Genomic DNA, 22,955 nt, shown 5'->3' with positions numbered 1-22,955 from the left:
ATAAATGATATTAGTGAATAATCGTCCGACCCGGCAGGTCGGGATGCGACTGATGCTGCGCGGAGGAATGTGACCTCATCAGCGCGGAGTTCAGGAAACTCTTGTTTTTCACCGATTTCTGACATTTTATATTAAAATGAATTGAAGAAATAACAAGAAAATGAATCAGTAATAAAAATGTTTGGGAGCGGGGATTTACTCAACTTTAACTTCAATTAGGTCGACTTTATTCTACAATTCTCCATCTCCTGGTTCGACCTGGACAAAATATTATTGCTGCAGCTGCTCACACACACACACACACACACACACACACAAACACACACACAAACACATTCTAGTTCTGACATATTGAACTTTATTCCTCTGAACTTTGGTTCAGTTTTTCTTCTTTCTGAGTTCTGGTTTCAGAGTTGGACCAGAGTTGCTCAATAATGACACCTCACATTGTTTTCATTAGGGATGCACGATAACTATTGGTACAGATCATTATAATTATGGGCCTATAATTATCGGCAAATGAGTCCGACAATGACATTGCTAGAGCCTATTTATAATCAGCCAACGTTGCCTTTATTTTGCTCATTTTCAGTCCGTTTGCCCCCTGAGTTGATTTGAGACAATAAAAAATGTTGATTTTTGAAGAGTCGTAGTGATGTTGGTTATATTATTTAGTCAAGTCAGAGGCAGAGCTGTAATGTTAAAACCATCTTTACTCACTACATCCTCAGGCATGGATATAATTTGTTAATAATGTTATCGGTTATCGGTAACAGAATCAGTTATGAGAAGCAGGAAGTTAATTATCATGCATCTCTATTTCAAAGTTAGACCAGAGTTGAGTCTGTGATCAATAAAACCTTCTCATATTATTTTCTGGGTTTGAGCACAAAAAATGTGTTAAAATCATAAACTCTGCAATCTGATCCTTACAGTAGAGCTGAAAAAAGCAAACTAATCAACAACTACTTGGATATTTTTGTGTGTTTTTGTAAAAACTAAATCTAAATTCTGTTTTCTTTGGTTGATTTTACAGAAAAATTGACTTGACTGATCGATGAAGATGAGAATTGACAGGTTCATTCATTGATAATGAAAATGACTGTTGCAGACAAACTCTCAGACTCTGTCCTCTGTCCTTCCCTCGGAGCAGCTGTGGAGCCTCTGGATGGGACGACGTCTGGAAATTACTCTTGAATTATTCATGAACCTGTCTGGTCTAAAATAAAAATAAAAACTGAGGCAGCTTTATTTTGGAGGGACTATGAGGTGAGCTGAGGCAGAGCTGCTGCTGCACTGGAGCCGCTGGGATGATGGATTCCCTCAGCTTCCTGACTCTGAGACAGAGGAGGAGGAGGAGGAGGAGGAGGAGGAGGAGGACCGGCCTTGAGGAGAGTATCCTGTCGTCATGACGACCCCGACTGTGGGGAGATCAGCTTTCCAAAAAACCCCCGATTTAAACCCTGACCCCCCCCTGACCTGTGAAACCCCCTGAACGATCTGAGGATGAGTCATGATCCAGTCTGACGACATTCCTCACTCAGACCGCCAGGAATTCAGGAACCGTCCAGCCGGGTGACTCGAGGAACCGGCCGCTTCATTTGAATACTTCCTCTTTCCCTTCCTCCCTTCCTTCCTTCCTCCTTTCCTTTCCTTCCTCCCTCCCTCCCTTCCCCTCCTCCTGTTTTAATGGTTGTTTCCTGACTCAGCCCTTCCTTCCATTATTTATTCCTGCTCGTGCCTCCCTTCCTCTCTGGACACTCACTCTCAGTTTGATGAACTCACAGACGCCTGAATAATACCTGGACATCTACAGTGATCTAAACTTAACATGAACATGATACATAACTGGGGGGCGTGGCCTGAGTGACATATCTCTTATATGATCTTAATTGTATTGTTATTTATAATGATGCGTCTCTATGTCACTATATGTCTCTGCGTTGTATGTTTTTACCTTTATGTGATTCTATGAGCTGCAACCCAAATTGCCCTCTGGGGACATTAAATAAACTGAACTGAACTGAACTGAGGTGATGCACTGAAATCTACGCTCCACACGGATCTCGCCTCTTTGCTCATATTTGGATTAGAAAAAAATCTGAATTTTTCTATGGGTGGGGAAAAAATTTGATACATCATAGTATTTTACATGGTAATATTGTATCGAATCATTCAATCAAGTATCATTCTTGTTATGTAACTTGCAGACGTGAATTTCAAAAGGCCGCCGGCGTTTAAATCAAACATACATTTTTTCAGATCTGCATATAATAACAGTAATAACAGTTCTTACATGTTTGCTTGATGAATCGATCCCATTTTGCGTCAATAAAAAAGACTGAATAGAAATGAACCGACTAAGAAGTTTATCCCATCAAAGTTACCAAATTTGGAGACGTCATTTGCTGTTGAAAAAAACAAATTAATCCCTGTATATTGCAATATTTTTTATCGCAAGACACAAGCATCATGATATTATGGTATCTCAGGGCCTCTGGTGATTCCCACCTCCACATTTTCCTGTCACTTTTTATTTCTGAGCTCAAACTGATGATGAGTCGACCATTTCACCACTTCTCTCCCTGGTCTCACAGCGAGTCTGGTCTGGTCTGGTCTGGTCTGGTCTGGTCCTGCAGGAGATTGTTTAGGTCTGACTCTGCAGCAGCACCGAACCCAGGATCCAAAAAAACCGAGTCCAGGACCATAAACCTAGTGAGAGTGGTATTCGATATTGGCAGAGAAGCTGCGCAGCATTAAAACGGGCCTGCTCAGGAAACACTGGTAAAAAGTGGAGCACAATGAGAGAGCTGTGCAGCGGCCGAGTGTGAAGAGCTGAGCTGGCTGATTTCTCTGGAACAGGGAGGTGAAGAAAACAGATGCTCGTCTTCTTCGTCTTCTTCGTCTTCGTCTTCAGTGGTTTTGTTTCACCGGCGGCTGTCTGCTCTGCTCCATTTTCAAGATCTCAACCTGAGCTTCTGAGCTTTCTTGTCTGTAACAACATCTATTGCACGTCTGTCCGTCCTGGGTGAAGGATCCCTCCTCTGTTGCTCACCCTGAGGTTTCTCCAATTTTTCCATGTTAAAAGGGTTTTCCATGGAGTTTTTCCTCAGTGGATGTGAGGACAGAGGATGTTGTTATGATGCCATGTGAAGCCCTTTGAGACAAACTGTTTGTAAAAAACAGGCTATACAAATAAAATTGCCTTGCCTTGCCTTTGCATCCAAACACAAACACGACGACGACGCAGCAATATTACATGCATCCTTCAAAATAAAAGCCTCTAGGACCCTGACAGATGTTTTCTGGAGACAAAAACAGAAGACGAGCGAACCCACTCCCTGTTCTGTCCTGCACAGACGAGTGTTTTCTCTCAGGGAAACACCCGGCCGAGGTCAAACACAACACAACACACACTCCAGGTGGAGGTTTTTCATCCTCATGCAGCAGAAACCACTCCCTCATCTCTCATGTGTGTGTGCGACTCGTGATGTAGAGATGTAACTCGTCTCTGATGGTTTCGGCGGCGGCTCAGAGGCGGAAAATCGGTGCAACATTGACCAACCCCTCTGACCTGTTTGATAACTGTCAAACCCCCCTCACACACACACACACACACACACACACACGGGGCCTAATACCTGATCACTTTGGCAGCTTACAGTAACAGCACAGCGGCCGGCGAGCGACGGGACGTTTAAGGGATGTGATTGGATCAGGTCCATAATGAATTCAGGGCCTTAGATCAGTCCCACCTCTTATTTCCCCACTCAGTAATCTGGCTGTGGAGGATTGGAGAGTAATCTGGATAGAGGGAGGGAGGGAAGGAGGGGGGAGGGAGGGAGGGAGGGGTGAGAGAGGGACAATCCTCTCTGCTGTGATTCCTCTTTATGTCGTCAAAATCTGTGGCAACCTGTCCTGAACTGTTGTGATGTCTCCAGCCGGCTGGCGCAGGTGGGTGTCGACAATGTGCAGCACCAACATCATCATCCACACAAAGCAGAGAGAGAGTTTGTGAATCAATGGATCAATAATCCAATAATCATCAATCAAAGCAGAAAGAGAAACCCAACAGAAACAGACCTGCACCGACAGAGAAAGACGTTTTCTTCTCGGGTCAAAATCGAGAGTCACGTTTGTCTCAAACTTTGTTCAATGGATAAAATTTAAGTTCTAATTCATGCAATTTGTAAGAAAAGGTGAGAAAATCCTGTGGTTAACACAACTAAACAAACTAAACTCTACTTTAATGCAAGTTATAATAAAGTATGGATGTTAATATGTTCTGTTTATGATTATTATTAATATGCTCTGTCCTCCGCAGCAACAACAGTAACACAATGCACAATGCAAAACCATAACAACATAGAGTAGCTACAAGGTCCATTAGCAGCAGCTGAACAGGTGCACACACACACACACACACACACACACACACACACACACAAGAATAAAATAGAAGAGAAAAGACGGAGGATCATCATTTCAACCATGTGACCCCACCCAAGTATCATCAGCACATATTTACACAGTGACACACACACATGACTCTGGGTTTGTGTACGTGTGTGTATATGTGTGTGTTTGTGTATATGTGTGTGTTTGTGTGTGTGTGTGTGTGTGTGTGTGTGTGTGTGTGTGTGTAGATCACAACATCACAGCAGGAGATAATTAATTAATGACCTCATCATCTTCTTCTTCATCATCAATTATTAATATTAACCACTGACTCAGGATGATGTCATCATTATAACATGGAGGGGAAGTCTGTGCAACACAACACAACACAACACAACACAACACAACACAACACAACACATAACACAACACAACAACAGTGCACCAGCTGTGTAATCTAAACATAGAGTGCAGCACAAGAAGTTTTACTGCCCTTCTCTCTCTCTCTCACACACACACACACACACACAGTCCTAAATGAATGGGCAGGTCCAACACACACACACACATGCGCGCACATACACACACAGACACACACTGAGAGTCGAGCAAGCTTGCATAACTTTGCTCCTGTCCGCTGTGACAGTGCGCACTCACTCACTCACGCTGTAAAAACGACACCACACACACACACACACACACACACACACACACACACACACACACACACACACACACACACACACACACACACACACACACACACACACACACACACACACACACACACACACACACACACACACACACACACACATACCACCTTTTTAGAGGTGACTAATGACCGCTGGGGGAGTGTGTGTGTCCGTGTGTGCATGCGTGTGTGTGTGAGGCGTTCACGGCACATAAGAAAAGAGGGGAAAGCAAAACTATAGGCTACGTTTCTTCTAGAAAAGTAGTTTCCGAGCAGCACCTGAAGGCATCACCATCCTCCTGCTGCACCGTCGCTGCTGTGATGCGTTCAGGTGCTGCTGCTGCTGCTGCTGCTGCTGCTGCTGCACTCATCCAAAATCACCGTCATTTCACTGCTAACTAACGAGGCTCAGACCTTGTGCGCTGCCCTAGTCCCCAGCAGCCCCACGCACCTCCACATACACCGCTATAACACACCCATGCTCCCCACACACACACACACACACACACACTCGGACTCACCGTGTAGTTGTCTCGCTTTTCCAACACTTGTATTTTTTCGTCGGGAGTTTCTCGGAGCGTCGCTGTCACCGCTATGATCCGCCCACCCAACAAACCAACAGAGCCGAGCTGAAGCTGCTGCTGCCGCCGCCGCAGACTAACTAACCTGCTCCTCCCTGGGACCACAGGCCCCGCCCCCCTCTCGCTTCTCCTCCAATCAGAGAGCCGAAAGACTGATTGGCCCTCCTTTGAGCCAATCAGAAGTCAGATTCGCGTCTGAGCGGCAGGAGCGTCGGCCAATCACAGCCACTCAGGTCCAGTCCGAGCTCCCTTCGCCGTTTCGTCAGCGGCTGGACTGTTGACGGACACCTTGTGCGCACAATGGAGAAGTTTGACTCCTTTTACGGGACAGTGCCGGTCCAATCGCCGCGGGGGAAAGCGCTCTGGATACGGCCATGGCCCCGGAGAAATCTCCCCTGATACCGCCTCGATGATCAGGGGGGAAATGTCACCGAGAGAGGATGACGATGGGCTTTACGGGTAGCCTAACACAAAAAAAAAAAGAAAAAAGAAAAGAAGAGAGAGGAGACGCTGAAGCAGCCGGAAAGAATAAATCAGTCAATCATCCAAGCGCATTACGCCTGGAGCAGGTTTTTAATTAATTAAATAAACACTGTGATTATAAAAGTGATTTTCCTTTTGAATAAAACCCAAGTGGGCGTCGCTTCCTCGTTGTATAAACAAACAGAACAAATCACAGAGGTGGTTTTATACTCACACCACCACTACTAGGACATACAGGTTAGTTAGGCTACTTTATTTAGGCCTACAGTAGATTATTTAGGGCCGTGAACGCATCTCCATGCCTGTCCATGTCTGTCATCATCCAGGCTGCAGCGGAACACAACCAGACTTCAACCAGAGATGGAGAAAGTATTACACTCAACGTTTCCAAATGAAGAACATGACAGGAGTTTAAAAAAAAAAAAAAAATCAGTTTAATGTGAAAGCAAAGTGAAAGTGCTTCCACCTGAAGATAACACAGGTGTATAGCGACACCTTGTGGCGACAATGGAGAACTGCAGCTTTCAGCCTGACACATGCACACAAATGAGAAAATGATGAATCATAAAAATAATGATAATAATAATAATAATAATAATAATAATAATAATACAGAGTCAAAACCGTGGAATTTATGCAAATTTAGCAAATTTGCTCATGTTAACAAAGAATTTCAAAAAAAGAACCAGAACCAGGACCAGAACTAAATCTTGAACCAGGACCAGAACCTGAACTTGAACCAGGACCAGGACCAGGACCAGGACCAGGACCAGGACCAGAACCAGAACCAGAACGGAGCTGATCTGTCCAACCCGTCTGCAATCACAAAAGTTAACATTGTGACTGTGATTTGATCAGGCGAGCTGGCTCTGTGGTCAGCAGCAAACTGGACTCCCTGGTGAGAGGAGGTCACTGAACAAACTTCTGGCCATCATGGATGATGCCAGTCACCCTCTGCACACTGTCATCAGTGCACAGAGAAGCCGGATCAGTGTAAGGCTGCTTCTCCCCAGAAGCAAAACAAACAGACTTATAAGGACTCTTTTGTCCCTCGAGCTATCAAGCTCTATAACTCTGCACTGGGGGGAAGGGGGAGGGGTGGTGGTTGGAGAGGGGATGGGGAAGATTAGGATTGATGTATTTATATGTATGTATTATTGTTCTTTTAGTCCTGAATGCACTTTATATTTTATATTTTTATATTCTTATATCTATCTGTGCTTTTTTTTAAATGCTTGAAGACGCATTTCTGATTTGTTGATCTGTTACTAATCATTATATACTGTCATTTTAGTCCCAGTGTTGACCTTTGTGGCCCTACTATGGTTGTTTTGTTTTGTCCCAATGTAGTTACAATAACTGTGGTTTGTCCTTGTTTGTACTATTGTTTTTGTCTTTTGGTTTGTTTGTTTTGTTTGTTTATTTGTCTGTTTGTTTTTCTATATTGTTGAGAACATGTTTGTCTGTTGAATCTATGTTTGTCTATATGTTTGGACCCCCTCGAAAACGAGATGATACATCTCAAGGGGTTTTATCCAAATAAACAAATTTCAATCAAATGTATGATCGGTGCTGTGCTGCTGCTGGAACCTCAATTTCCCTGAGGGGAACCTCCCAAGGGATTAATAAAGTTGTATAGTATTTGTTACTTGAATTTGTTTTGTTGAAATTTTGATGCTGTGATCGAAATAAACACTCATTCATTCATAAAGTACTATCTATCTATCTATCTATCTATCTATCTATCTATCTATCTATCTATCTATCTATCTATCTATCTATCTATCTATCTATCTATCTATCTATCTATCTATCTATCTATCTGTGATTATTTTTTTCTTTCTTCTAATTATTAACTTTTCACTTTCACATAGACCTATCTCCTATAGACCAATCTCGCTGCTCTGTGTCCCTTTCAAGATCTTGGAAAGGATGATCCATAGTCGCATTGAGCCAGTTGTGGAACCATACTGAGAAAAGACTGAATCCATCCTCATACTCACACTGTTGTTTGGTCTGCACCTCTGCTGAGCGCTAGGGGGCGGAAGCGCATGCACTCGTCATCACTCTGCGCATTACGTCAAGCAAAGAAGACGGTTGCTAGGGTTACAGTCAACGTTACCATCAACCAGCAGCAGCAGCAGCAGCAGCAGCTCAGCGACTGTAGTGTTTACTCACCGTGTCACCGTTACTTAGCTCTCAGTTTCCCTTCTCAGGTAAACGAACCACACGGCTGCTTTGGTTGTAAATGTTTGAGGTTTATACCGTCGATGAAAACGATTAGTTCAAAAATTAGCAGCGCCTGTGCTAATTTAGCTTCGCCACGGCCCAGTTATACCAAGGGAAGCTAATGCTAAGCTAGGTAGCTAACAAAAACAACATTTCCCTGATGGTAGTTGGTGTTTACAATGTGTCTGGTGGGAAACGATAACTTTGCCCAAACTTAAAGATCTATGTAGCGTTAACACATTAATTGCATGCATCACTTTATTTGTATATTTGATACTGTAGTAGGCTCATCAAGCTGACGGGAAATATTAGTGATACTTCGGCTGTTGTTGTCTGTTTTCACCCTTTCAAAATAAGAGTTATAGATAGATAGATAGATAGATAGATAGATAGATAGATAGATAGATAGATAGATAGATAGATAGATAGATAGATAGATAGATAGATAGATAGATAGATAGATAGATAGATAGATAGATAGATAGATAGATAGATAGATAGATAGATAGATAGACGTAACAGAGTTGTAACAAAAACAAAGTGCCAAAAGTCAAATATCAAGATCAATATGGTCCAGTAACAAAAACTCAAGTGTGCAAATAACAGATAAAAGGTTAAACATGTGCAGAGGTAAGTTAGTGAGCAATGGCGTGAAGGAAGTGTGTGTGTTTCAAGTTCTCTGACTTTGAATCACTGCTGCAAATATAGTTGTTGTGTGACTGGTCTGTTCCCCACAAGCTTGTGTTAATTACTCATCATTCAGTCACTAAAACAGGTGATGATTCATGGGTTTAAAATCATCATGTGCCCATGTAGTGTCCTCATCAGTAGGTTGATGAGTAATGTGGATTACTTTGCAACCAGCAGCGGTTGTTATTATTATGTCCATATCCATATTTTTTACCATGTTTCAGGCGTCATGTCGAGCCAGCGTCCTGCCTCTGGCATGGGCCGCCCCATGAGCCGCAGTGGGTCTGTGGTCCCCGGTGCTGGAAGACCCCCAACAGCCATCAGACCCCCTCCCACAGCCATACGGGTCGCTACCGGGGTGAGTCAGCTGTAGTGTGGGTTTAGTTTAGATTTAAGGAACAAGTTATCTTCTTGTTGTACTTATTTGTACAAGTTGTTGCCTTGGTGAGGACTATTCTTCCTGTGGTCGGTTTAAAGACGGACAACTTTAAATCACAAGACAGTCAAAATAGTCAAACAATTAAGTCAAACTACAAAAATATATCAACAACAATCCCTAATAATTAGTACAACAAAGGATAAAAACCTTTAAAATAGCCTAGATTATTAAAAGCAGGTAATAAGTTGCTCAAAATATGGTTTATTTATGCATGCAGGTTTCCTACGCAAGTATGGAAAGTATGGAATTTGATTTTATACATTTCCAGGTCTGGAAAAGTATGAAAAATGGAAACAATAGTATGTAAATACTGTATATTTATCTTAATACATTCTGAAGTTATTTGGGTTAATTATTTTGTATGTGCTATTGTACCGAGCTACAATCTCCTGGAAATGATTTGGTGACATAATGGCATACAAATTCAGAATAATGAAAACAAACAATTAATTGCACAATATGTTTACATGATACACGTCTAATAACTCAAATGTCACAAATTATTTTTTTTATTTTTTATTTACAGAGAATTCTGGAAACTAGGGTCTGGAAAAAGTATGGAATTTAGAAATTTCAGACAGCTTTTTTGAGTGTCTTTTTGAATCTTAATTCTTTTTATCAATACCAATAAGATAAAGAGAGACTCTGTGAAGTGACCTTTTAAGGCCAGTGAAATGGATTTTGTTCCGTCTTCCTCTATACAGATGGTCCCAGGTACCAGTGGTCATCCCGGTATGAGGGGTGGGATCCCCGGCGCCACCCCCGGGGTCCTGACGGCACCGATCAAAGTGACGGACAGGCCTGTGACCCAACAGGGGCTCAGTGGGATGAAGACGGGAATGAAAGGTGGGTTAGAAGTGAATCACTGACGTTTAAATTTACGGAGAGTTTTAATTTATTGGTGTAAGAGCTTCCAACAACCCGTCTTTCTCTTCCATCCCCAGGACCACAGAGACAAATTCTGGATAAATCCTACTACTTGGGTCTTCTCAGGTAAAGAACGGGTGGTACAACTTTGCCTTTAAACTAAGATACATACCGGCATAGTGTATTATTCTGTAATGATCTATTCAACTTAAAACATTAAAAGTGAATGTTATTGTTGTTTTTGTTACAGGAGTAAGATCAACGAGTTGACCACAGAGACGGGCAAACTGCACAAAGAGATAGAAAATTACAACCAGGAGAACTCGGTCTATCTCTCCTATGAGAAGAGGTGAGTGGTGTTGTTTTTTTTATCTTGATTCCGAACATTTTTAAAAAATAATTTAACAACAGACGGGCTTGAACCAAACCTTTATTCTTCTCTCTCCACCTTTAGAGCTGAAGGTCTGGCTGCAGAGATCAAGGATTTACAAGGGCATCTAGCCGACTACAACATGGTAATCACAAACAGTATTTTCAGTGAGCCGCTATTGTGAAATCTGTTTAGTATTACAAGTTTATTCCAGAGGTTTAAGTTCCCCACATAATATGAGACATTTGAGAAGTGTCTAAATGAGTTCTGTTGATATGTATCAGAGTGTTTTTTAACTATATCTATATTTGTTTTTCCAGCTGGTGGACAAGCTCAACACCAACACAGAGATGGAGGAAATGATCAATGACTACAACTTTGTGAGTACTTTCTGTTATAGTGAAGCACCGGTCGACTCTGACGTCATCCTCATCTGCATGTGGGATATTACACCTGATGACATGGAAACATAAGGAGGCTTCTTTTAAAGAAACAAACCTTTATTTAAAGTAAAAGTAAAATAAAAATGGCAACAGGTGAATCTACAACATCCTGAACACAGTCTGAACGTTGCTGCTACTTCCTGAACACAAACACAAATCTAAAAGTGCAGTATAAGATTTCACTGCAGATCGTAAAAAAATAATGAATCATAACGAGTTCACACGACCAAACATAGAAATGTGAAACTTTAAATCTGCTCCACATTTTAGAGAATGTAATTAACGTGTCTTTCTGTCTTCCCTCCCAGCTGAAAGCGCAGAACGACAGAGAGGCTGAAAGCATCGACAGCATCTTCACTGAGCGGAGGGAGTGAGTGTTATTAAAACGTTTCATTATGATTATTACTGTGTGTCCTCACAAACACAGTGAGTGACATTGTGTTGGACCATTGTGCTGAGCTTTCTGCTGCAGTAACACAACATGAGGTTTTTATTAAGATGCTGCCTCACGACGACACGACACGTCTCTCCTGTAAATCTCTGCTTTTGTTGATGCAGCAGCTAATCCACTCTGACTGAACACACTGTCCTGGAGAGGAGGCTATGAATATTTCCAATCGATTTGATCAAGTCTTATTATTCTAAATATTTACATATCTAAAAAAAATCTTGTGCACAATATTTAGTTCTTCTGTCACTATAAATCCTTGCAGAGAAGCACCGGCCTATGTGCATAAACCCAGGGTGTGGACCAGAATGAAGACACACCTCTGTGAGCTGTTTCTTATGTGTTGACTCAGTCAGGAACAGGGAGTTTATAAGAGCCGAAATGTCACAGTTAAGTTTTTACTTTGTGTCTGTGGCAGTGATGTGATGCTGGAGAGGAGCGTGAACTCAGCACCGACACTACAACAAACTTAAACAAACTTAGAGTAAGAGCACACAGCAAACTCAACTCAAAAAGTCAAATATACATATTTGTACATTTTAACAGCCCTAAGTTAAATGGATAGTTCAACATTTTGGCAAATTGACCCATTGCCATAATCTCTATAGTCATAGCAGTAGGTTTGTTACCTTTAATTGTCGGTGCAAGCTATTTTTAGAACGGCGGAGCAGAGCCGCGAGCTGTTCAGAGCTACGCTACGGAGGCTCATGGGATTTCTTGGTTTCCCTCATAAAACTCATCGAATGCACAATCCAACAACTCCACAACGCTCTGGTGGACAAGTTGTGACCTGCACATTCACCACGCTATGAGATAATAACACAACGTTACCAGACAGAGTTGTTTTAGAGGGAAATGCAGAGACAACTTGACGAAAAACTGCCTCTGACGGGAACGTGCATCAGCGGCTTTGCGTGAATTTACCTCTAAAACAACTCTGTCTGGTAACGTTCTGTTATTATCTCATAGCGTGGTAAAAATAGCTTGCACCGACAATTAAAGGTAACAAACCTGCTGCTATGACTATAGGGATTATGGCAATGGGCCAATTTGCCAAAATGTTGAACTATCCCTTTAAACACCTGTTGTTCAGTCAGTCAGTCACTCGTCCCTCTTGATGTACGGATCCTCAAAATACCCATCTTCATCCTCCTCCTCCTCCTCCATCTCTATCTGCCCGTCCTCTTCTTCTTCGAAGACGAATGTCTGATGCTGGACGTACGTCCCTGAGAAGACCGTGGACACGAAGTCCCCCCCCTCCCCCTCCCCGTCCTCCTCGGGGTCCAGCCGTCGATGCCGGTAGTTGTGGAACTGCTTGTACCAGGAGGGGCCCTTCACCGCCCCCATGATGAGCATGGAGGTGATTGTGGCCAGAGCTGCAACACAGGCTGTGAACTTCCAGGTGTTGCCCAGCAAGGGGGTCTGGCCTGGGGGGAGAGGAGAGCGTTGTTAGGTTCTGTTTGTTCACATTAAAGGACAATTCCGGGCAAATTCAACTCGGGGCTGTATTTCCCTAACATTTTAGGTCTAAAAGAAGGAATCTGAAGATTTTCAGTTTAATTGCTCCTGTTTTGCGGTAGTTGTGTCTGTCCCCGCATCGCCACGACAGCGATGAATGGAGTGGAGTGGATTGAAGTTCTGCTGCTTAGACTGTTTACATCCCTCAAAGCCGCAATTTTTTTCCACAGACAGCATCAGATGGCGACTCAAACATGCACCGAAAAGTTTATTTACTTCAAGCAAGCCGACATGTTTGTAAAACTAGATCTAATTCAAAGTCTCACAGAGTCTCGCATGAGACCCAAGTTGGCGCTCGGTGTGTTCACGTGCAGTCGGAACGAAGCTCCCGTTTGTGTCATAAACACAGGAATATCAACTCTTGACTTGCTTGAAGTACATAAACTTCTGGGTGCATGTTTGAGTCGCCACAACTACCGCAAAACAGGAGCAATTAAACTGAGAATCTTCAGATTCCTTCTTTTAGACCTAAAATGTTAGGAAAATACAGCCCCGAGTTGAATTTGCCCAGAATTGTCCTTTAAGATAAACAGCTGTAGGCTACCTCTGTCAGTCTGACCTGGGCTGATGTTCTGGTCCCGGTTGGACCCAGACAGGGTGGTCTTCAACCCAGTGGATGAACTCCGAGTGACTGTTGTTGTTGTTGTTGCTGCTGCTGCTGTTGTTGTTTGTGGGTCTGTAGTGGAGGGGTGTGGTGGTGATGTGTAACACGAAGCTGCAGCTTCTAGAAGTTCGTCTCCATCCCGATCTTCTGGAGAAGCACAGGTGGCCGGTGTCGCCCCTGTCCAGACAGACAATTTCAATTTTCACTCAGTTGAATGTGAGCTTTAATTAAAGGGATACTTCACCCTAAATCAATAATTCACCAATGTTCTACACACCCTCATGCCAAGGAAGGGTTTGGAGAACTTTCAGAGTTATCAAAACGCTTTTGGAGTTCCAGGGGGGTCCGGCTCGCAGCGGATTTTCAGCAGTATGGAGGTATCTGGATGTTTCATAGTGTGTGTTTTGGACGATTCAAAAGTGAACTCTATCCGCCGCCATTATATGAAAACCCGTTGCCAGCCGGACCCCCCCTGGAACTCCAAAAGCGTTTTGATAACTCCAAAAGTTCTCCAAAGACAGTGACGGTGAGTAGAAAATTGGTGAATTATTGATTTTGGGTGAAGTATCCCTTTAAAGATCATTGTTTTTGCTGTTTTCTGATTCCCAAAGTTAGATCTTGTATTTTTTTTTTTGCCCCTGTGACTTGAAATGATCAAACAGTTTTTACCAATAGTCACATTTGCGGCGGCGAGCTCTCTGATGCTGCTCAGCAGGGAACAGGAACAGTTCCAGGGGTTTCCCTCCAGGTTCAGCGCCTGATTGGACGAGACAGGATCAGATCGGTGATAACAAACACAGACAGGTTTAGTCATTGTATCGTTCAGATCTTAGATGGTGGTACGACAGAGTGAAACAGTTTTTTACCTTCAGGTTCTTTAAGCCACTGAGCAGCTGCGTAGGAAGACGTGTCAGCAGGTTGTGGGACAGATCGAGCTCCGTGAGGACGTCCAGGCCCATGAAGGCCTCAGGGTCCAGGCTGCAGCAGCACAGACACACACAGATCTGGGATCAGTTGTATTCTTTACTCTTAAAGGGATAGTTCACCCAAAATTCTAATTTCACTCATTATCTACTCATGTCGACTAAGGGCTGGGAGAATTTTCAGAGTCCTCCGTGCCTTCTCTGAGTTACGGGGGGTCCGCGCAGCAGTATTTGTCCATAGTGCTCGTCTGTAATGTCCCTCTTGTATTGAAGCCCCGACATGAGAAATTGTTCCGCCGGTATTTGCACTGACACAGGAAGAGCAGTGAACCGAGACACTGGGAGCTTCCGCTACAAACAAGCTTAAAATATAGACTTATTTAATTTTTTTCGGAACAATTTCTCATGTCGGGGCTTCAATACAAGACGGACATTACAGACAAGCAGCATGGAGGTATTTGGATGTTTTTTGGTGTGTCTTTTTGGACGAAGAAAAGTGAGCACCATTCACAACCATTATATGGACAAATACTGCTGCGCGGAGCCCCGCTGTAACTCAGAGAAGGCACGGAGGACTCTGAAACTTCTCCCAGCCCTTGGTCGCCATGAGGGTGAGTAGTGAACTATCCCTTTAATAGATAAATAAGCCTGGAACAGCACTGACATCACACCCGTTTGTCCGATCCTGCTGTTGTGAGCATCTTCTCATTATTATTCACCTGCTGATGTTGTTGCTGGACAGAGACAGCAGCCGGAGCTGTGGGACCACGGAGAAGAACCGAGCCGGTACTTCAGTCAGCTGGTTTCCATCCAGGTGCAGCTGCTGCAGCGCGGGATAACGGGCCAGAGCCTGTCGGTTTCCCTCCGTCAGAACCATCACTCTCCCCTCAATCACCAGTTTAGTAACAAAGGAGCTGTTCTCACTGAGGGGAAACGCCTCCAGAGACCCGTCGGTCCTGTTCTTCACCTCCTGCTGCTGCTGCTGGATCAATGGACATTTATTTATTATCACCACAGATACAGATAGTTAGTTAGTTAGTAGGGCTGGGACGATATGCTTTTCTCCCGATTCGATTCTTCTACGATTTTTTGGATGGCGATTCGATTTAAATTGCAATTCTACGATATTGCCGATTCTCTCGATTTTTAGTCTGCATTTTTAATATTTATCTGCACTATTTATCTGCACACAAACACTGTAGGAGCCTATAAATTAACATACTCCATTATAAAGTGAACTTAAACCCTTTTCAAAACCTGTACTCTCTGTATGTAAAAAAGGCTAAATCATGCACATTGCACAATATTTAAAAAAATAAATAAATAAATAGATTTTTGAAAAAGTAAATCGATTAAAAAATCGTCAAAAAAGATACCGCGATATTTATGTGAATCGATTTTTTCTCCCACCCCTATTAGTTAGAGGACAAGGCTGATCCCACAGTAGTAAAGATTAGACATGTACATACAGACGGCAGCCCGTCCCCGTCCCCAACCTCCGCGGTGTCTCCCAGTTTGTCCATGAGAACCGCTGCAGTCAGACACAGCAGCGGGAGAAGCTGCTGCCACCTCTGCATCATGCTGCTGTGATCAGAAACAAACAGTGAAGAGAAGTTAATACAGAAAACACACTGGCAAGGCAAGGCAAGGCAATTTTATTTGTATAGCCCGTTTTTACAAACAGTTTGTCTTAAAGGGCTTTACATGGCATCATAACAACATCCTCTGTCCTTAGACCCTCACATCCACTGAGGAAAAACTCCATAGATCGGAGAAACCTCAGGGTGAGCAACAGAGGAGGGATCCCTCACTCAGGACGGACAGACGTGCAAGATGTTACATAGAAGAAAACAGACATTAGAGACTATTTATTATAATTTTAGGGTGTAAAGTTTGATGCTGTTAATCCAAATTTATATTTAAACGTCTGCACTCACAGTAATCTGATAAAGAAAATCAAAGTTCTTGATATTTCTTCACATATTAGTATTTACGGTATATACAGTAGAGCTCTACCATGTACAGTCTGGACACTAGTCTGATAGTCATTGTCATAAAAACATGGTAATAGACATTAAGACAAAATCATGTACATCCTGGATCAGATAGACGTATTTCTATATCTATGACATTTACATTTTAATATAAATATGGATAGAAAGTGAAGACGCTTACCTTTTCACTTCAACAGGGAACAGAGATGAACTTTCAGTCACCTGAGCTCTGATGCAGCAGCGCCGCTCTGACCTTTGTTCCCGTCGTAAAAGTGACGGGACTGACACACTGTTCCTGCTCGGCAACTATTTATGATTCCTTAAGTCTGAACTCACGACCTCCACGACCTCCTCCTCCTCCTCCTCCTCTCCGTCTCACTGGGGGTTTTATTTTATTACTGTCTTTAAGTTGGAAATGCTTCTTGCACAGGATTCATAACCAGGAAGAGAGAAAGAAAGAAAGGGGGAAGGGTTTGTATCAGTGAGATGCAGGTGATCCTTGTCTCCCTATCTAATCTAATCCATCACACCTGCAGCTCGCGGCTCGAATCTGCTCCGAGATCTTTCGTCACGTTTCTCTTCTCTTCTCCACGTGATGTTTTTTCACATGAAGCTGAATTAAATAAGTGAAAACAATAAATTAATGTGTGTGTGTCTGTATCTGTGTGTATGTGTTTTACAGGAGAGAGGAGGCCATCAAGGCGGTGGAGGAGGAGATCAGGAGGGAGAGGCAGGTCGCTGACGAGGTCGTCCAATCGATGCCGGCCGCCAAGCAGGAGAAGTACTTCACCATGGCAGCGACCAATGAGGAGCTGCTGCAGGTAAAACTGTAGCTAACGTGACTGTAGCACTGTCATAACCTTTTATATACTAGTGTAACACTGTCATAACCTTAACAAGCACTCGGCTATACACACACAGTGAACAGGAAACATCTAAGTCAATTCTGCACTTTCTGAGCTTTATCCGTGCTTTTAAACGTCTCATTAAAGCGTCACATATCATGTACATATTATACAGCTCTGGAAAAAATAAAGAGACCACTCCAAAATGTTCTTAATAAATCAGCTTCTCTACAGTGTCTGTTGAACTCCAACACAAGCACACCTCATTCTACTTAGCCGATCACCTGAACCAAATCATATTTAATGAGGAAGGAAGATTATAAATAAATAAAAAAAAACACTGCTGCGATTAGAAATTGGGATTATTCCACCAATTTTGATTTCTAAACTCTTCCTAAGTTTAAAAAGTAGTGTTGTGTTGTTTTAAAATGAATATGAACTTGTTTTCTTTGCATTATACCGTAAGGTCTGAAAACACCAGAATTTTTTTTGTTATTAAGATCTGTTGCCATTTTCTGCAAATAAATAAATGCTCTAAATGACAATATTTTTATTTCCAATTTGGGAGAAATTTTGTCAGTAGGTTATAGAAGGAAACAAAAGTGTTCATTTTACTCAAACACATAGCTATGAATAGTAAAACCAGAGGAACTAATCATTTTAAAGTGGTCTCTTAATTTTTTCCAGAGCTGTATATATATATGTATAAACTGTATATAAATAATATATATATAAACCTTGTCTTTGTTTCCCTGTGTGTGTGTTTGTTAGGAGCTGAGTGTTCTCCAGGAGGAGCTGGACATCCTGATGACCAGGAAGGAGGACTACGAAGCCGTGAGTTGGATTTGAGTAGAAAAGTAGAATTTAACCCTCCAAGGAAGGAAGGACAAAGGGAAAGATGGGAGGAAGGAAGGAAGGGAAAAGAAAGGAAAGAAAGAGGGGGGGAACAGATCAGGTCAATTGAGTCAAAAAGGAAGGAAGAAGTAAGAAGGAAGGAAGAAAAGAAAGAAAGTTGGAGGGAGGGAACAGATTAGGTCAATGAAGGAAGCAGAAGGATGGACAAAGGGAAAGAAGGGAGGAAGGAAGGAAGGAAGGATTGTGGAAAGAAGGAAGGGAAAGGAAGGAAAGAAAGATGGAGGGAACAGATCAGGTAAATTGGGTCAAAAAGGAAGGAAGAAGTAAGGACGAAGGGAACGAAGGAAGGAAGGAAGGAAGGAAGGAAGGGAAAAAGGATTGTGGAAAGAAGGAATGGAGAAAGGAGGGAAAGGGGGAAGGATGGAGGAAGGGAACAATTTGATTGGGTCAATTTGACCCAGAAGGACAACAGGAGGGTTAACTAAGACATTTTAAATATCAAAAATAATGTAATTTGCACAGTCAAACAAACCACAGTGTAATATATATATTTAAGATCATATAAATATATAAAATAATCATTGTAATGACATCATCATCATCATGTAACACATCCTGGTCCTGGATAATCAACAGGAAATGGAAACCTCAGCTGGTTACAACATCACTAATTAATTAAATGTCGACACACATGAATGATCCATGAGGCCGGAGGTCTGGAGCAGCGGTAACGTGATCGCTGTTCGCTGATCGCTGATCTCTGATCTCTGATGTTTGACTCTGATGTGTGTGCAGGAGCTGGCCCACTCGCAGATCAAACAGGAAGTGGTGCGGCTCCACGAGACTCTGTCGGCGCTGGAGACGAAGCGCGACGCCATGGAGGCCGAGCACAAGAGTCTGGGTTCGCCACAGGAGCAGAGAGAGAAGCTGTTCAAACAGGTCGCTGCACCAAAACACTACCAAGACACTTTAGAGCAGTGGTTCTCAACTGGTGGGTCGCGGACCCGTTCTGGATGGGTCGCGGACAGTAGTAAATAGCTGCGTAGTAAATAATATTTAATGCACATCTGATGTTGGACATGTCTTTTATTTTGAAAGGCACACGAGACACGTGAACACATGCAGTTGTAATGGTCCGCCTCAGTTTCTTATTATTTGCTCCATTTGCTCTGAATGCAAATATATCAGTTTCTTATTAATGTGGCCTGAATGCAGTGAGTTTTGCTTTGTTTTGTGGGTCTTTATTTTGTGCAATTTGATATTTATTCACTTTTGTGAATATGCTCTGAATGCAGAGATGCATTAGAAGTCAAATATATCATTTTGTTGGTCTCCATTTTGTGCAGTTTGATATTTTTTTATTCACTTCCGTACATGCAGTTGTCATGGTCCTCCTCAGTTTCATTCATGTGCTCTGAAATGCACTTTGCTCAATAAAGAGCAAAATGAGTTTTTAAAGGCTTTAAAAAAATTCTTGGTTTAAATTCTATAAAAGTGGGTCGCGACTTAATGACCATGGGAAAATGTGGAGCCCAGAGTGAGACTAGTTGAGAACCCCTGCTTTAGAGCATTTTAATCAACAGTTAGGTTCATTTACTAGTTTATTCTGGAGCTTTCGACTCTGTCTCACAGTCGTCCTTCATGACAGAAACATTGTTATTTAGCGATGATTGATTGATGGGTTGATTTAAGATGTTGTGTTTCCCAGGTGAAGGAGGACAACCAGGAAATCGCCAGCATGGACCGACAGTGAGGACACATCATGTCTTATTCATAATACATTTTAATAATAATGATATATTTTATTTATAGAGAGCTTTTCAGGGAACTCAAAGTCGCTTTACAGACAATAAAAACAGCAGATAATACAAGTGAAAATAGAGAAAATGGAAAACTCATTAAGACATAACAAAAGCAGTTGAATACAGATTAAAACAAATACAACAATATATATTTAATTCTATATCTACAGATAAAATCGATAAGTACTACATGAATTAGTTTTCTATGTATTTTGTTTTTATGTATTTTATTTGTGTTCAGACTCACAGAGATCAAGGACCGGACCGGACAGATCGCAGAGGAGATCCGGCAGCTGGAGCAGGACTCAGAGGAGGCTCAGGGTAACAGAAAAAAAAGAAAAAATCACTGGAGCACTGCAGCTTCACACTTTTGTTTTGTTTTTTTCAATTAATATTCAATTAGTTGATTATCTGAATCTTGCCCTTCCCTCAAAAACTGGAAGCTTTGCACCTTTGGGAACATCTAGATAGATAGATAGATAGATAGATAGATAGATAGATAGATAGATAGATAGATAGATAGATAGATAGATAGATAGATAGATAGATAGATAGATAGATAGATAGATAGATAGATAGATAGATGGAAGGTCCTCATTTACAATCGGTCTGTCGGTTGGTAAATGAGGACTTTTCCTCAATGGTCTTCGAGAATTAATGAAGGTTATAATAAAACACAAGAATAAATAAGAAAATGTCACATTCACACACATATTTTAAAAGGAGAATGTCAATACAAAAGTAAAACAACTGTTAAACATCACTCTCGGTCCAATACATGAATAATAAATAAATATATCAGGAACATTTCATTCCTAACACATCCTGGTTCAGAGGAATCTCATATTTTACCTCTGAAACTCATCTCTTTATTTCATCTTTTAATAGAAACCCTGTTGTAAGTAATGTCTCTGCTGTGAGTCGCAGTGCGTTGACCTGCTTCCACATCAAGAGTGACTCATAACAACGATGATGATGTGACTTCTCTGTCTGTGTTTCCATCAGGAGAGTGTCACCAGAAATACAAGGAGCTGAAGAAGAAGGAGGAGGAAATCGACCGTAAGCTGAATAACCATCTTCATATTTCTTCTATCTAACACCATGAACGTAGCTACTGATGATGATGGTCCAGTCCTCAATATTTACAAACTGCTTGAAGCTGGTGCAGCTGCAGGTTGTGGCCACCAGGTGTCAGCAGAGTTTGTGTCTGTGTGTGAGGAGGAGGAGTAGGAGTAGGAGGAGGAGGAGGAGGAGGAGGAGGAGGAGGAAGAGGCTCAGCTGGAATCACAGCAGCTGGTTCCTTCCTTTGTTTCAGGCTTCCTGGAGTCGTTCGAGGAGCTGACGGCTCAGGAGATGGAGAAGATGAGTCAGTGCCAGGAGAACGTCGTCTCCCTCCTGGAGCACTGCAGCAGGGTGAGGAGGGGGAGGAGGAGGAGGAGGAGGGAGGGGAGGAGGAGGAGGAGGAGGAGGAGAGAGGGGAGGAGAGGGAGTAACTGATAGGAGGAGGGAAGGAATGTAAACATTAGAATACGAGAGCTGGAAACATGATGTCAGAGAAAATAACAGAGGGAAGTGGCGTTTAATAGAGAAGACTGAGTGTGTGTGTGTGTGTGTGTGTGTGTGTGTGTGTGTGTGTGTGTCTGTGGTTGCCATGTTTACAGAGGGCTCTACATATGTAGGCATGACAGAATTGTGGATTTGATATCAGCAGATATCTCCTCTATCTTCAGGTCTACCATCGTGCTGTATAAACATTCTACTGTGAAGCCGAGTATGTTCAGCCTGTGTAATGATGTCTCAATGTTCTCTAATGTAACAGCTAATACTCCTGATGTTGTTGTTGTTAATGAAAATCATTGAGAGGTGTTGATTCATTCTGGAGGTCGGCTGTACCTTTGACTACAGCCTAGAGGAGGTCTTTCTGACCAAAGTGCTGAAATAGCAGCAGCTGAAGCAGACCATCTCTCAGCTGGGCTACAGATGTAAACTTCTAGTCTTTATATTTGGTAGTCTGGGGCATGTGCATCAGTTGGTTGTGAGGGGCCTTCAGATGGCCCGCCTCCCGAAAAGAAGAGCTAAACAGTTGGCCAGGTACTGCTCGGTCTCAGTTATTATTGGTAGCCATTCAATCTGTGTGCTTAGCTGCCCAGGCGCCTTGTGACTGATCGTCTTCCATTGTCAACTGCATTGGCAGTGTTTATGTCCCTTGTGCAAGAACCCTTGTACTTCTTTATTATGTGGGCATAAATAAATATTTCAATTGTGTAGAACATGCTGCGGCTGCGTCAGGTCGACACGGTGACGGCCAACGAGCTGAAGAACCTGCAGGAGGTGCTGGTGAGCAAGGAGACAGAGGTGGTCCAATCAGAGAGCACGGCCCGGGGGCTGACAACAGGTCAGTCACACACACACACACACACACACACACACACACACACACACACACACATTTATACACATTCACACACACACACACTCACTCACCCACTCACTGACTTTGTGTGTGTCCGTCAGAGTCCCAGCGGCTGCAGCAGGACCTGGAGAAGGTGCAGCAGCTGGAGGGGAAGATCACGGCCGAGCTGAGCAGCCTGAAGGAGCGCGTGGTCTCCATGGAGACGGAGCTGGTTACCTACAGAGACCTGGACACGCTGAGACGGACGGCAGAGGAGAAGAAGAAGGTAACACCACGGCCGCCTGATGACACCAGAAGATCTACACATATCTGTCGCTGCCGCCCAGAAACCTGACCCCCTGTGTGTGTCTGTGTGTTTG

At 42.8% G+C, this 22,955-nt stretch overlaps 3 protein-coding genes across 6 annotated transcripts in view; 1 reads left to right on the top strand and 2 right to left on the bottom strand.

The window, feature by feature from the left end:
- Positions 1 to 5,721, bottom strand: part of LOC146966198 (uncharacterized) — a 104,755-nt gene extending 99,034 nt beyond the window's left edge. For 3 of the 4 annotated variants that reach the window (XM_085762943.1, XM_085762941.1, XM_085762944.1), the window contains exon 1: positions 5,614 to 5,721. The gene's annotated coding sequence lies outside the window, so the exon portion shown is untranslated. The remainder of the gene's footprint in view (positions 1 to 5,613) is intronic. The other variant, XM_085762946.1, reaches the window with a different exon arrangement.
- Positions 5,722 to 8,294: 2,573 nt separating this feature from the next.
- Positions 8,295 to 22,955, top strand: part of ift74 (intraflagellar transport 74) — a 16,183-nt gene continuing 1,522 nt past the window's right edge. Inside the window, exons 1-17 of the mRNA XM_085763438.1 lie at positions 8,295 to 8,372; positions 9,300 to 9,433; positions 10,219 to 10,360; positions 10,459 to 10,507; positions 10,632 to 10,730; positions 10,836 to 10,896; positions 11,072 to 11,131; positions 11,503 to 11,564; positions 17,364 to 17,502; positions 18,298 to 18,360; positions 19,177 to 19,320; positions 20,090 to 20,130; positions 20,425 to 20,504; positions 21,189 to 21,242; positions 21,499 to 21,596; positions 22,452 to 22,578; positions 22,698 to 22,861. Coding sequence (XP_085619564.1) covers positions 9,305 to 9,433; positions 10,219 to 10,360; positions 10,459 to 10,507; positions 10,632 to 10,730; positions 10,836 to 10,896; positions 11,072 to 11,131; positions 11,503 to 11,564; positions 17,364 to 17,502; positions 18,298 to 18,360; positions 19,177 to 19,320; positions 20,090 to 20,130; positions 20,425 to 20,504; positions 21,189 to 21,242; positions 21,499 to 21,596; positions 22,452 to 22,578; positions 22,698 to 22,861 — 1,512 coding nt within the window. The 5' untranslated portion in view covers positions 8,295 to 8,372; positions 9,300 to 9,304. The remainder of the gene's footprint in view (positions 8,373 to 9,299; positions 9,434 to 10,218; positions 10,361 to 10,458; positions 10,508 to 10,631; positions 10,731 to 10,835; positions 10,897 to 11,071; positions 11,132 to 11,502; positions 11,565 to 17,363; positions 17,503 to 18,297; positions 18,361 to 19,176; positions 19,321 to 20,089; positions 20,131 to 20,424; positions 20,505 to 21,188; positions 21,243 to 21,498; positions 21,597 to 22,451; positions 22,579 to 22,697; positions 22,862 to 22,955) is intronic.
- On the bottom strand, positions 12,744 to 16,267 carry LOC146966197 (leucine-rich repeat-containing protein 19-like). Its single transcript, XM_085763953.1, has 6 exons — positions 16,184 to 16,267; positions 15,407 to 15,657; positions 14,631 to 14,742; positions 14,434 to 14,521; positions 13,726 to 13,941; positions 12,744 to 13,069 (listed from the first exon to the last, which is right to left on the bottom strand). Exons 1-6 carry the CDS (start codon positions 16,265 to 16,267, stop codon positions 12,744 to 12,746), a joined length of 1,077 nt encoding a protein of 358 aa, XP_085620079.1.

This window comes from Trachurus japonicus, chromosome 20, assembly GCF_045865225.1.
Source record: "Trachurus japonicus isolate A0001 chromosome 20, Traja_1.0".
Taxonomy (NCBI): domain Eukaryota; kingdom Metazoa; phylum Chordata; class Actinopteri; order Carangiformes; family Carangidae; genus Trachurus; species Trachurus japonicus.
Note: the sequence above shows the minus strand (reverse complement) of the source record. Positions and strands in the feature narration are given on the sequence as shown.